Below are 15,274 nucleotides of genomic sequence, written 5' to 3' on the forward strand. Positions count from 1 at the left end.
AACATATGTCCACATAAATGTTAATAATAGCATTATTCATAATAGCCAAAAGTGGAAACACCCAAATGTCATCTCATTATACAACAAAATGTGATATACCTATACAATGGAATATTATTTGGCCATTAAAAGGAGTGAAGTATTGACACATGATACAATATGGATGAACCTTGAAAACATTATGGTAAGTGAAAGAAGCCAGTCACAAAAGGCCACATTTTACATGATTCCATTTATATGAAATATTCAGAACAGGTAAATTCATAAAAACAGAAACAAGAACAGAATAGGAAAACCTATAGAGACAGGTAGTAGATTAGCGGTTGCCTAGGGCTGGAGGAAGGGAGAACTGGGGGAAATAAGAAGTGACCACTGGTAGGTACAGGATTTCTTTATGTGGTGATGAAAAATGTTGATTATGGTGACAGGTGCACAACTCTGTAAATATACCAAAAACCATTGAGTTGTATATCGTAAAAGTAAATTGTAATGTTTGTGAATTATCTCTCAATAAAGTTATTATTTTCAAAAGAATAGAAGAGAAAACAGTAACTTCTGAGGGTCAGAGGAGGGAAAGACTTTCTTGATTTTTCCTCTGTGATCTTGTAGAGTGGAATAAGGGAGAGTGGAGAGGAAAAAAAGCTGGGTTCCTTTTACTTTAGTATAATTTAAAATAAAAGTCATAGACTTGTTTCACTTATTTAGCAACTATAGACAACATACCCTATCAATTACTAACAAGAGAACTTGAAGTCTTAAAGTAAAGAATGTAAAAGAAGGTATGAACTATGTTCAAAATCAAAATATACTCTATTTTGATTTCTATACTGGGGATGTTTGAATATTTTCGGGCACTGTCTGCCACTGAGGGTTCTGCTGTTAGTTTATTTTGTATCTTTATGAGGACAGTGATATCTGTTGGATAGTCATCTCCTCATCCGAGATTTTTAGAACCAGGTTAATTAGTAAATTTATCATACCCAATTTAGAAGTAAAAAGAATCCCCCATCTGAGACTTCCAATTCACCTTTACAGATTATAGTATTCAATACATTAACCATCAAAAAATGGGATAGAAAAGGAGCAGCCAAGCCAAAATGGACTTAATCATCTGTCTAGGAAGCCAAAAGCAAGAGAACATGTGAAAGGAGAAGAGAAGGAGGAGTGAAGATAGACAAAGTTATGGAGAAAGTAGAACACTAGAAAAAGTGAGAGACAAACTGAAATAAAGAGACAGAGAGAAAAAGAAGCAGCTGAAAAGATGGTTTAGGCCCGGCAATTAAAACTCCTTTGTTGGGTCACGGAAGGAAATTCACATACTCCACATACATATAAAGAATCCAGACTGAGAAATGTGCTATTAAAATTATTTTATCTGGAACATGGTGGCTAGACCAGTTGTGGCAAGGATGGAGTTTCTGCGGAAGGAAATGAGTTTTTCAACTTTCCCATTGGGAAAACAATGGTCCTTTGACTGGGAGAGAGGAAGATACTCCTTTTTTCTCAAATCTCCAAGAACAATGGGAACACTAGTCACCTGTAAAGAAGGAGGGGGTGAAGAGGCCCCAGTGTGGGAAAAAAGTTGGCGCTTGCAACATGTATGGTGTCAGGGAGGACTGCAATTCAGGGACCCTTGTGCAAAGGCACGGAAAATGGATCTCTGATGGCTGGTTTTAAAATTTCCTTTTTCTGTCTGATAATTTTCTTCTGCTAGTCCCAAACCATCACTAAAGTTTTGTTAAGCATAAGAGTCAGGTATGAACTGTGTTTTAGGGATTTACTTTTTACTGTGATGTCTTAATTCTTAGTGTAATGTGGATTGGGGTAAGAGGCAGCAGCATGGAGAAGCGGTTGTAAGACAGCACAATCTGACCAGTGGAAAAGTCTGAAGCACTTGCCCTAAGAAAGAACTGATAAGTGACCAGCAGACATACTTTTGGAACATACAACCAAGCATTCTCTAGCGTTTCTTGGAAATACTTGGGAAAGGAAACTGGGCAGAGACTAGGTTACTTGGTTAGGTTAGTTAGGTGACATGAGAGAAGGAAGGCTGAGGCTAGGTTATCTGGGTATTTAAAGGGAAAAGCAGCCATTGAAGGTCACAGAGTTTGGAAAAACTTGGTTTTATAATAATAGTTAATTATCCAAAAAATGGAAAGGGAAAGCATCATGGTTTTGTGAACCTCCCATTACCTAGCTGTTGTGTGACCTTAGATAGTATTTAGATGCAATGAGCCCAAGATTTCTCACCTATGAAATGAGGAAGTATATCATCTTTAACATTCTGTTAGTGTCAGCATAATTGGAATAAGTGTTTGCTCTTAAGGTGACCACTGTGAAGGAAACAACCCTTGTGCATATGCTTTTAATACATTATTTTAAAAGTTAGTTTCCAGTATTGCATAGCACAAATATGTGCCTATATAGCACCTTCACAATTCCTTATTTGTTTTCTGACTCTACAGCTCCACGTAATTGTCTATAATTCTAAAATGTTCCTGTTTTTCCTGCTCTATCTTTTCTGATCACAACAGTAAGTTCTGATCATTATATAAAATTTAGAATACTAAAAATCATGAATATAAATTACCTAAAACTCCATTACATATAGATAGCCAGTATCAATATTTTCGTGTACTACATATAATTTACATATATATGCATACATTTCCATAGTTTTGAGACATTTTTCATTAAACAATTTATCTTAGCTATGTTTCAATGTCAGCATAGATCTACATTATTACTTTAAATGCCTTTACATTATTCAGCTGTATGAATAAACAATAGTTTATAAATTGAATCCCCTCTTTTTGGACATTTAAATTGTTTCAGACATTTCAGTAGTATTGTAAGCAACACCGAAATGAACACTCTTATAACTGTTTTTGTTCACTATTATTTCCTTAAGATAAATTCCTTGAAGATTCGCTAGGTCAAAGAGTATGCACATTTTAAAGGCTTTTATTAAGTACTGCCAAATCACACTCCTGAAAAATGTGTACCATTATACCTTTCCACTTGCAGCACATGGTTGGGCCTTTTCTTCACATTATGAGAACAATGATGGGAATTTTTAAATTTTACTTTTGCCAACAAAACAGGTAAATAGCAGTATCTTGTTACTTTAATTTTCATCTTTTTTATTAGTAGCGTAGGTGAGCATTTTTCATATATATTAGCCAAAAGACTAATATACATATAAAAGTATTTTTCTGAATTGCTTATTCATTTCCTTTACAAATAGTTTTCTCCTAAGTTTGTCACTCCTCTTATACGTTGTCTTATAAATGGTGTTAGTATGGTTTTAAATAGGAACTATCAAGGCAGATCCTAAAATTGGATGACAAATGTCACCTAGTATTCTCTCTCTCACCTTTCCTTAGGTACAAGGTACCCTTAGGAAAATTATCACAAATCAGGTTGCTGGATAGAGAAGAGAGGCCAAAAAAAGGATCTTAAACATCAACAAATTCTGGTATTTCTTTAAATCACTTAATACTTCTTTGGTGGGTGAAAATTTGCTAATCTGCCCTGAGTAACAAAACTTTGACTCAACTGCACTTTACTATACACAAACGCTGTGTTTACTAAAGAAGATGATAATATTAGGATAATACAGAGATTTAAGCCATATTTAATACGAAATCAGTGTTTCTACATGAAATAAAACAATATTCTTTTCACATATAAATATTATGGTAGTTGAGGTATGCCAATACCATTTGTGAGCTCTTGCTTCCTCATGAAATCACTAATAATTATACTAGTGGGAATATTTAATAACACAAGCTAAACAAACCTAAATACAACATCTGAAAAGACCTAACTTATTTCCAAAACAGTTGTTCAGAAAATCAACCAGGGATATCCCTAAGCTAGAGAAATGTCCTGATACCTTCCCATGTGCTGCTTAGAGATTGTTCATTTAGTATAGATTCAATTGGAAAAAGTCAGGATTCATTTCTGTAAAGCCTCATCATCTATACAAATTTTTTTAAATAACTACATTCTTTCTCTAGCCCTTCAGCATAATTAAATGCAGATGTAGTCTTCGTGCAAAAGAATTTCCAACAATTAATTGGCAACCTGCTGACACAGTAATTATGTTGTGAAAATCCAACTTTTCCAATATTTAAAAGTATATTACACTTGTTAAAATGTTTTCCTAGCACCCTGAACCTACCCAAAAATAATGAAAATAATGAAAAAATTTTAAGTTATATATTTGTTCTGGTGCATTATTTTTTACTTGTCTTTCAATCCAGAGACTGACAAACTCTGTTAAAACTTGAATTACACCTAAATAATTGTAAGTAATGCATCTTATTCCCATAATCCTTATTTTTATTGTATTTAAAGGGACATTTTCCCTTAAAGCAAGACAAGCTGGTGCGAGTTAATACCAATTTCAGCAGCTCTAACATTGGGATATTTTACCTGAAGTTGTAAATAGTGGTGACAGTTTAAGGTAAATATTACAAGAAAGATTTTCACTTTCCTCAAATTTCATTTCCTATGGGGTGCAGTGCAAATGTTTTAAGTAGATGCCATCTGCTATGCCATTCATTGCCTTTCACCTCTTGTGTTCTCTTAAACTTCTGCAAGCAATTCTTATAAAGGAATTTCCTGACCAAAAGAACATTTTTAAAAACCATGGCAAAAAATCCCCCACTGATCTGACTTGTATGTCCCCAGTTAATACCCTGGCCAAAACTAGAGGAGGTTGTGAGGAAAGCATTCCACACTGGAAATAGTTTGTAAATCACTATCTTACAAACTATGTATGTCTGGGGTCTGGAAATGGTCCAGTTGTATTCAACATTACTAAAGAAAAGAGTTTACGTCACAGACTTTTGGTCAGGCAACAAACTGGTAGAGTACTGACTCCTTGAAGGAATGGATAAAAATTCAAATTGACCTTCAAAGACTGAAGATATAGGGAGGATGCAGGCAGGTAGGTGTTTACCAGGAATCAGTTCAGAGCTATTGATTTAGGGAGGGAAAATCCAAGAAAGAACAGGAGCAGTTACATGAAATCCATGAAGGAAAGAGGGTTTTCTTTCTTGAAGACAGACAAACCTGGATGAGTTAATACCAACTTCAACATCTTTAGTATCATGATACTTTACCTGGAATTACCAAGTAAAACTCAGTTATCCTAATTATAGCAATAAATTATTATTTGAATTATCATTGCATGCCAAACACTCTGCTAAGTGCTTGATAAATAACATCTCATTTAAGCCTTACAATAATTCTATCAAGTAGCCAGGTAACAGCCCCATTTTAAAGATAGGAAAAATGAGGATTAGAGGGGCAAAGCAACATGCGTAAGGTCACACAGCCAATAAGTGACAGAAGTGGGAGTCAATACCAAGACTATTAGACTTCAAATCCGTGCTTTCATCCTCTATATTGCCCAATTCCTGTAAATGTTCCTCTGGGTTCTGCCCAAGGATGCTTAGGAGTAAACCACTTTTTCATCTTCTTTTCCCTTGTTACACCTATTGATTTAAAGGCTCTTTATTGCTGCTAACTACAGGAAAACAGGGAATGATAAAAATATAAGAAGTTGGAAAGGTAAAAGAAATCTTTAATAGTAATGGATCGCCCTATATTTAATTGAAATAGAAATTTACTAAGCCAGTTCTCATGATACTTCTGTGTATGATGGATATGACCTAGGGGCTCAACCTTACCCAGTGGAATCAGTAAGCTATAAAGTTTGATAAGGTTTCTCAGACATGAGCTACAAAGTGGATTCGGGGGCACCACTGCTAGGTAAGTGGAGATTCTTAGTTTTCCTCTATAGATAGGCATCCGCTTTTCTTCCAGGTTGTACTTATTTCTTCTCTGCTGCTTCTCTTGGGCCCTATCTAGTCTTGAGTATGGACAAAGACAGTGCTTCTCTAGGTGGTATAGCATGGTAGAGAGGTGGAATAATAGAGCAGTTAAGCACATGGACTAGAGCCAGATTGCCAACTTTAAAGCCTGGCTTTGTCACTTACTGGTTGTGTGAGCTTGGACAAGTTACTTAACCTCTCTGTACCTCAGTCTCACCATTTGTTAAATAGAGATAATAACTGTACCTAATTAATAATACGGTAATAAGGATTACATGAAAAATAATTTGTATAGTCCTAGTGCATAGTAAGCATTGCAAAAGCATTTTCTATTGATACTATTTCACTTTCAGATTTTAGGAAGAAGGACCTTGTAATTCCTTCTTCTGTCCCTATGGGAGATTCTGGCCACTGGCAGTCCTGTTTCCTTTCCACCTGTTTTTACTCTTCTATAGAAGAGTCATAGATCAGTGACTAATACACTGGAATACTACTCGGCAATAAAAAGAACAACCTACTGATACAGGTACAACTTGGATGGATCGTTAAGGTTATTTTGCTGAGTGAAAACAGGTCATTCTCAAAAGGTTACATGCTATATATATCCATTTATATAGCAATCTGTATAATTTTTTCATTTCAAGTTTGAGAACAAATTAACAGTTGCCAGAATTTAGGGACAGAAGAAACAGTTTTGAATCTTGATTTTAGTGGTAGTTCCATGAATCTGTATATATGATAAAACGATATAGAACTACACACACACACACACACACACACACACACACACACACAGGAATGCATGTAAAATCTAGCAAAATCTGAATGACATCTGTAGATTATACCAATGTTAATTTCCTGGCTTGGATATTGTACTATAGTCATGTAAGGTGTTACCATTAGGGGCAGCTGGATGGAGGGTACACAGGACCTTTCTGTACTATTTTTGCAACTTTCTGTACTATTTTTGCAACTTTATCTCAAAATAAAATTTTTTTACGTGTTGATTAAGGATGCTTTTACCAATAGACAAAGCCAAGCTAATTTCCCTATTTGACCAAGGCCAAATTCACCAAACTGGTATTTCAGTAACACTATAAATTAGGAGAATTGTTAATAGCTGTGCTGCAGAAAGAGTTTTTCTGAGGTCAGTACATTCAGAGCACACGACATACCCCCTCCCCTCTTGGAGATTCCTCTCTACATCGCTCTGTGGTTTTCAATCCTGCCCATGTACCAGAATTATCAGAATAAAAATTAAAGGCAGAAATAATCTTCAAGTCAAAGAAATAGCCACAATCCCAAGCCACACATTGGAAAGAATTTCTTCCACTTACAATGAAATTTGAACAACAACAACAAAAAAAGCAGGACTCTGAGCTAATGCTTGCTGTTCCCTTAAGTGTTCAAGCTCTGAACATCTGACTTAGGACTGTGGCAGACGTCAAAAGCAGCAAGAAATGACCCCTTAGGGAAACAGCTCCATAACACAGAACAAAAGGCGAGCTGGAGTTAAGGAGAAATTATACCAGCACATCATCTTCATTTTCTGAGAACCTTTAGAAACTGCTTCAATATGAGGAGAGAGACAAGCAACAAGTAACTCTACAGATGCTGGCCAGTCCATTGAGCAGAAATTAACTACAAGATTGCCACAGAACACCTCTAACTCAAGGCATTTCACTGAGTCATGCTGACCTGCTCATTCGAAAGCTGGTGCTGGTGAGGGCTGAGAAAGGAGAGAATAGCATAAACTGAAGACCGAAATGGCCTCCAGCAGAAAATATAGCAATTCGGAAACAATGATATGAGACAAACCTGAACTGAAGCTTCTGAGATGCTCAAGCTCATTTCCTCCTACCTCTTCACACATCACACTTCAGCAAACAGTTGCTCCCATTCAAAGCTGGAAAAAAAGGGACAACGCCTAAGCACAGATAATTTAAAAATAAGCAGCAGAACAGCATAAGCAAAAGGTAGACAAAGGAAGAAGAAACTGAAGAACAGGTTCTGAACATTTTTAAAAAGCCTATTTTATATTTTAATAGGTAAACTTTACAATTCTACTGAAAAATATTAAAAATACTTGATTAAGTGGAAAGACACAGTTTGTCCTTGGATAAGAAGACTGAATAATATGAAATTCCTGATTCTCTGTAAATGAATCTATAAAATCAAACAAACCCTAATCAAAATATCCATAGGCTTTAGGGAGGGAGACTGAAAAAAAGCGATACTGCAGTTCATCTGGGAAAATGAATAGGTGAAAATATCCCCCCAAAAAATCTTAAAAACAAGTTTTATAAGGAACTTTTCTTATCAGATAATAAAATATATATGAGAAATTTCTGTTTTAGAAGATTTATACTGGCACAAGAATAACACTTCTGAACAGAACAGTCCAGAAATAGGCCCAAACACATAAGGGAATGGATTATATAATAAAGGCAGCAATTAATTACATTGGATATTCAATATTCAATAAATGGTGTCAAAACAATTGATTAGCTGTATTGAGAGAAAAAAAAGTGGTATAGCTACCTCAATCCTTACATAAAACTTATTCCAGAAAGATTAAAACTTTAAATGAAACTATAAGAGTACTCTAAGAAAATATGAGCAATTACAAAAAAAAAAAAAAAAAAAAGATCTTGGTGTGGAAAGGTCTTTCTAAACTAAATACCCAATATCTGTAATGGGGGAAAAAAAGATAAATGTGACTTTATTAACATTAAAACACTTCTGCAGGAAAAAAAGAAAAAAACAACTGAACAAAATCCAAAGGTAAAATATTTCACTATACGCAACATTTTTCCTTAATTCATAGACAGTGCTTACAATTACCAATCAGTTAGAAAAAGATGCTCCTAACCTAAATGCCCATAAGAAACTGATGAAATACATTATGGTACATTATGTTAAACAGAATGAAGTTTACATGCACTGATACAGAAAGGGTTCCAAAATATATTAAGTGAAAAGTGAAAGGAATAGAATAGTAGTTATGTTAATAAAGATAGATATAGATATTTTCTTTTCATATGAAATGTGGTTATCTTTGAAGGTAGAATTGTTTAAAATAATTTTTATACTTTTCAGTATATTTTCCAAATTTTCTATAATGAACATATTTTATAATCAAAAGATGTAATAAAATAATAATAAAGTGATAACTTTCAGTGACGCATACTGCAAAGAAAATATATTTAATCCCCTTAGTTTACATAACTTATGAGTAAAAGATGAGAAAACCACTTGCAAACACTAATGTCTATTAGCAACACAGAAGGAAATAACAGCTCCATTATGTTTTTATAAATCCCTCTGTCACGCAAAATTCAAAAACATAAGTAATCTAGGAGACTTGATATTAATGTGTTATTAAAAATTCTTAACTCTATGCTACTTTATGCAAATGATAAAAATTTTGTAATGTACCATAACATAATACATAATTTATAGCACAGCAATAAGGTACACCTGGTCCAGGTTGGTTTAAACCCTTCCTACCTCTGAGGTAAGGCAAAACACACACGTGAATTGGCTCTTTAAAGTAATTTTTTCCCAAGTAAATATTAGCTTCAGTGAAGAGTTCTGATAATTTTACCAGTTACTCTCTAAAAGCTATATGATAAAAGGACATCATAAGGACTAAACTACACAGAGGCTTTAGAGAATGTGTTGTGTTCCAGATCTCTTGAAAAGAAGTATTTTTCTAAATGCCATGTGTTTTAATACTTAAATATTTCATTTTTAAATTTAAAAGATATACTCCACAAAAAACACAAAACATAAAATTTGAAGTAATGCATAAGTGTGTTGAAGTTATTATATTGCAGGTTGTCCTAATCCTTACGCTGGTGGGCACGAACGTCTAATCAAGTGAGGATTTATCCTTTTTACAAGAGCGTGCAATTCCTTTTCAAATTCAGCTTCTATCTTATCACTTGACCCCTGAAGCCTTTTGAGGGCAAGGACACCTGTATCCTTAGACCCCGTCAGAATGGGGGCATTGGCATCATTTGACTATCCGTGTGGTCCCTTTCTTCACTTAGCTCGTTTCTTTCCTGACCTCTTCAGCAGTCTCTGCTGCTGCTTAGGAAACCCCCTTCTTATCTGAGTTTGCCACCTTACAGGAAAAGAACAAACTTTTAGAGTGAAGACCCTGGACGCTCAGTGCCCAATTCAGGATGGCAAAAACTCACAAAGGAGAAGGCGGGGACGACTGCAGCGCGGAGGAGGTGACGACCTCTTCGGTCGGGCTCGGGTCAGAGAAGGGAACGGCTGACCTCAGCCTTGAATCACAGCCGAAGGAAACAGCTCGCAGATAAGAAGGCACCGAGGAAGACCCCGTAAAACTCTTCTCACGCCCACGCACCCAGCCCAGGAGCTTCGTTCCCACCCAGCTCTTCTTTCTGGCATCATTCATTGGCTGAGCGAGTGTGATGGACAAACCTGCAGCCCAACGAACGTGCAAGCCTATCGGGTTTCCCGGCTCTTTTCACCTTTGACTTAGCCTAGGTGGCTGAAGCACCCACCACCCACCGTTTGCATTTCCGGAATCCTAGCTTTTACTGATTCAAAAATCCATGACACCTGCCCGTTCCCCACCCCCACCCCCACCAGACTTAACCTGAAAAGGCAAAGATACCAATACAGGGAGGGGGAAGGGTAAACTGGGACGAAGTGAGAGAGTGGCATTGACATATACACACTACGAAATGTAAAATAGATAGCTAGTGGGAAGCAGCTGCATAGCACAGGGAGATCAGCTCGGTGCTTTGTGACCACCTAGAGGGGTGGGATACGGAGGGTGGGAGGGAGACGCAAGAGGGAGGAGATACGGGGATATATGTATATATATAGCTGATTCACTTTGTTATACAGCAGAAACTAACTCACAATTGTAAAGCAATTATACTCCAATAAAGATGTTAAAAAAATAAGTTGTCTTTCGAATTAGCTTCTTACACCCACCCAACTTGATTTGAGACAAGAACTTGTGATAAAACCTAATCAAAGTGATGGACTGGGAGAAAATACACCAATCTATTATACATACAGGGCATATCTTCCTGTAGTATGCTTCTGAATAATTGTTATTATCTGCACTTCTCCTTCTATTTTGCAAATATTCTATAATGACATGCGTTTCTTTAACACTGGAAAATACAGAGCAGGAAGGGGCTAACTACCTCGGTAAATGTTCTAAGATGCAATAAGGATGTTGCATTCCATGTAGAAGTTTTAAGGGCTCTACTGTCTGTGATGTCTGGCAAGCACAGTATATATCCCATTTGAGAACCTCTGCAGCAGTGAGCCAGGTACATGCTATTTATTATAGTCGTCGATTCGGCACAGGCTTATAAGTAAATCTGCTGCCACACCCCTCCTTGATGGTTGCAAAAATCTCAGAACTACAAAAGTCACTCTCAGAGTATCACTGCTATTGCTAAAAGCAATAATTTACTTCCTGATTTTGTATAAATTGTAACCTAAATATCCAAACATGCATGTTTGGTTAAATATCTATCTCATAGGTTGGAATATTTTTACATTTATAGACGTGGGGGGGGACTATTGTTAAGCAGGGATAAATGCAAGATACTAAACTATATATATGGTGGGATCTGGGAAGACTAGTAGGTAATTTTATACCTAGAGACCCAGAAATTCCCAAATCCTGTCTTCCTCTTGCCACAGCTCTTTCCTGTAAGGTCTTGGAGGAAAGTATATGCAGTTGGGGGAATGGCAGATGTGAAATAAGATATTATTTGTTGTGCTTGTGACTTTGTGCCCAGTACAAAGCTCTTTGGTAAACTGAGTTTAAGGGGCTTCCTCCTCACAATAAATTCAAACCAAAATCTCAGGATCAAATTATTCTGTAACCAACCACATGGTGCAGAATTGGTGAAAGCATAATGTCACCTATAAGGAAAAATAAACCACACATGGGAATGAGACCTCTTCCCAAGTCACGGTAGAAGGTGGGCCTGGGTCATTTACCCATCCTACTCCTGGAAGTGAAGATAACAACTTATATGGATGTCCTTTCTGGGTGAGGCACTCCTGCCTATCTCCCCTCTTCTCCATCCCTACCTCCTCCCATCCTTTCCACTCCCCACCCTCCTCCCTTCCCTCTTCCCCCCTCCCTTCCTTCTCTCCCCTCCTTTCCTTTCTCCTCCCTCCCACCCTCTTCTCCTTCCACCCCCCTCCTCACTCTGGTACCCTCCCTCTCCCTTCTCCCTCCCCACTTTCTCTACTTCAACCCTCCTCCCCATTCCTTCCTCCCCTTCTCTTCCTCTCTCCCCTATCTTAGTCCTTCTCCCCAGTCCCATTTCTCTCCAATCACTGGAATGTGTATCCACCAAAAAAAGAGCTAAGATCTGTGAAATGCATCAGCATGTTAATTATATTGATAATTATATATTTTTAAATGTCCCTTTTCCTAAGGATTCTCTGCTTTTTCTAGAATAAGCACCACACTTTTTATAATGAGGCAAAAATGGTAGATTTTTATAGCACGATACACTTTGACATTTATTTATTTTAGGTTGTAATAGAAGAACATGAAAAAAATACCAATGATGTAAAGTGATCATTTCCAATGAAAGGCAAAGTAGAACATATTACAAAGAAAATGTGGTTAGTACCTTTAGTTTACAGTTACACAGGATAAGATGAGTAAACTTTTTTTAAATACTATGTTATATTAACACCTCAGTGGTAAACAATAACTTCATTATGCTTAAATTTATAAACCACTATGGCACATTAACAAGCTCACAGTCATATCATATATGGTCTTGATGGACATTATTAAATGTATGCTAATTTTTTTCAAGCGGTCAAATTTCACAATGCACTGTTCTAGTTAGTATAATATTGTATTTCTATAGCAAAGTAATGAAGGCACAGCTAGTACAAGCAGATTTAAACCCTTCGTCTTCTGGGCTGGAAAAAGAAAACAAAATATTTGCATTGATGCTTCAGGAACTTTTTTTTTTCAAGCAAATATTTGTCTCAGTTAACAATTCTGACAGTTTTCACAGCTACATTCTAATAGGAACATGACAAAAGGACTTCACAAAAATCAAAACTTTGTAGCACCAAACTAACATGCTTTAGATAATTGACAACAGTTTACATATTTTGAAGAATATTACACTACAACAGGCTAGATAGAATAAACTGATACTTAGACACTTTAAGACAATATTTTAGGCTACCAAGAAAGTACGAAAACTCAAGACTGTGAGGAATACTAGTGCTGAGGTTACAGGGCAGGTTGGTTTTTTTTTTTCCAAAACTATATAAACCTACTTCACTTCTGCTTGAAATTTGAGATTCTTGAAAATTCTTCCATGCAGACTCTTTTTTATTTTCGATATTTCCTGTTTCCATAATCTTTACCAACATGATAGGTACCATTGACTTCTCCTGTATAGTAATAGATTGATTTCAGGATGACATTATCATGTAAAATTTGACCAATTTCAAAGTCCTCATCAAGGATAGCATCTTCTCGTGGTTCAAGCTTTCCAATTGTAGGAATCTCAGGAGGGCTAAAGAAATTGAAGAATGATGCATTAGGAACCACTCTTGGCTGGGTTTCAACTTCTCCAGTAGCAGTTGTGCGACTCCGGGTGGTTGTCACTGTAACATCCTTTGCTCTTCTCCAATCTATCTTACAGCCTTTGCAATCTTGGATTTCCCAGCCCCAAGAGAAGAAGGGATCATTGTGATCTGGCTTTGACTTTATTATATATGTCTTGGTCAGCACCTCATTTTTGAAGTATGGATTGGGTAGAAAGCAAAATTCAAATGTGTAACTTATAGGCCGGCCAGGTTTTGAGAACTTCAGGCTGACATCGGACAGGAACTTCAGAATGGGCTCATCATACTTCTGAATCATGGGCCCCAGCTTGTCAACATTCTTTAAGACAGTCAGCCAATAGTCGGGAATGCCTTTAGGATCTTCTCTTTTAGGCTTTCCCTTGCGAGCTCTTTTAAGAGCTCTTTCTTTAGGCCTGACCTCAGGAACTCTTTTAGGAGCCTCTTTTCCTGGAGCCCTTGCCTTAGCCTCTGTTACTTTAGGCTGCTCTTTACCTTCTGCCTTTGCCTGGGGGGATTCTTTCGGATCTTCTTTTGCTTCAGTCTTGGCCTCCAGAGCATCTTTAGACTCTGCTTTTTCTTCAGCCTTTGCCTCGGAATTTTCTTTCGGAGCTGCATTTTCTTCAGCCTTGACCTCAGGTTTTGCTTTCGGGGCATCCTCTTCTTCCTCACCCTCTAAGGCAGGCATCTCACTAGGGCCTTCTTCCTGCACCTCCTCATCACTGCTGAACACCTCATCCTCCGAATTCCATTCACATTCTTCTTCCGTAGGCTCATATTCCGCATTGATGATTCGAAATCGCCGATCGTACAGAGGCCTATTGAGTTCGGCATATTTTCGTTCGAGATCGTGAATTGCCTTTAAGAACAGGGCGTCTACCTTGTCACATTCATCTTGAATATTTCTGAGCGCCTGCACACGATTTCTAACTGCCCGAGGCAGCTGATCCACGAAACTTCTACCCGACGGAGCCCGCCGCGCACTTCTGGAAGGCCCAGGTACCCTCTTCTTTCTATAGAAGTGGCTGCAGCTACTGCTGCTGCTGCTGCTGCCACTACTACTGCTGCTGCTGCTGCTGCAACTAGTGCTGCTGCTAGAGCTGCTGCTGTCAGATTCTTCCCCAGAATCGCTAGACGAGCTAGCCACCATCTCTTCATCCACCCCCTGGGCGGCAGGTTCCAAGACCCTGTTAGGATCCGCTTCTGCCATTTTGCAAGCCTGCACACCTCTTAGGGTGGTGACTACCGCGCGCCCACAGATGGGCAGAAAATGACTCACGGATGCTTGGGTGGCGGCAGCGGAGGCTCGGGGTGAGGAGTTGGCAGCGGTGAAGGCAGCAGGAGCGCGGGGCGGGGCGCGGCTGGGCCGAGGAGATCGCAACGGAGGTGGCAGCGGCAGCGGAGACCTGGGCGAGAGCGGCGAAGGCAAGGCCTCTCCCAGCTGCAGCCGCGGCGGACTGAGGCGTGCCGCAGCTGAATGGCGCAGTGCAAGACCCCGAGATCTCTTCACTGCTTACATCTCGAGCCCCCTCCCCTCGCAGTCAGACCTCCAGTTCATTTAGTTCCCAGTGTGCCCTCAGCTCGCACCTCATTTGCTGGGCAAGCTTGATTGACAATCCCTCAGCCCAATGAGTGACCAAACGCACCGCCCCCTCCAGGCTCCGCCCTCCTTCCCAGACGCTCCTTGGTTGCTGAGGCAGACACCCCTGGAAGACGTTTTTTCCCCCTCAAAATTCTATCTTTATAGTTTTATAATTACAAAAAAAAAAAGCTTAGATATGAGGTAAAAATACTAGTCATGATTCCTAAAAAGG

The 15,274-nt window shown here is 38.1% G+C and overlaps 1 protein-coding gene across 1 annotated transcript; it reads right to left on the minus strand.

The window, feature by feature from the left end:
* Nucleotides 1-13,021: 13,021 nt before the first annotated feature.
* Nucleotides 13,022-15,005, minus strand: NAP1L3 (nucleosome assembly protein 1 like 3). Its single transcript, XM_061178602.1, has one exon. The coding sequence runs from the start codon at nucleotides 14,668-14,670 to the stop codon at nucleotides 13,225-13,227; it is 1,446 nt and encodes a 481-aa protein (XP_061034585.1). The 5' UTR covers nucleotides 14,671-15,005; the 3' UTR covers nucleotides 13,022-13,224.
* Nucleotides 15,006-15,274: the final 269 nt, after the last annotated feature.

The sequence above is a fragment of the Eubalaena glacialis genome, chromosome X (genome assembly GCF_028564815.1).
Source record: "Eubalaena glacialis isolate mEubGla1 chromosome X, mEubGla1.1.hap2.+ XY, whole genome shotgun sequence".
Taxonomy (NCBI): Eukaryota; Metazoa; Chordata; class Mammalia; order Artiodactyla; family Balaenidae; genus Eubalaena; species Eubalaena glacialis.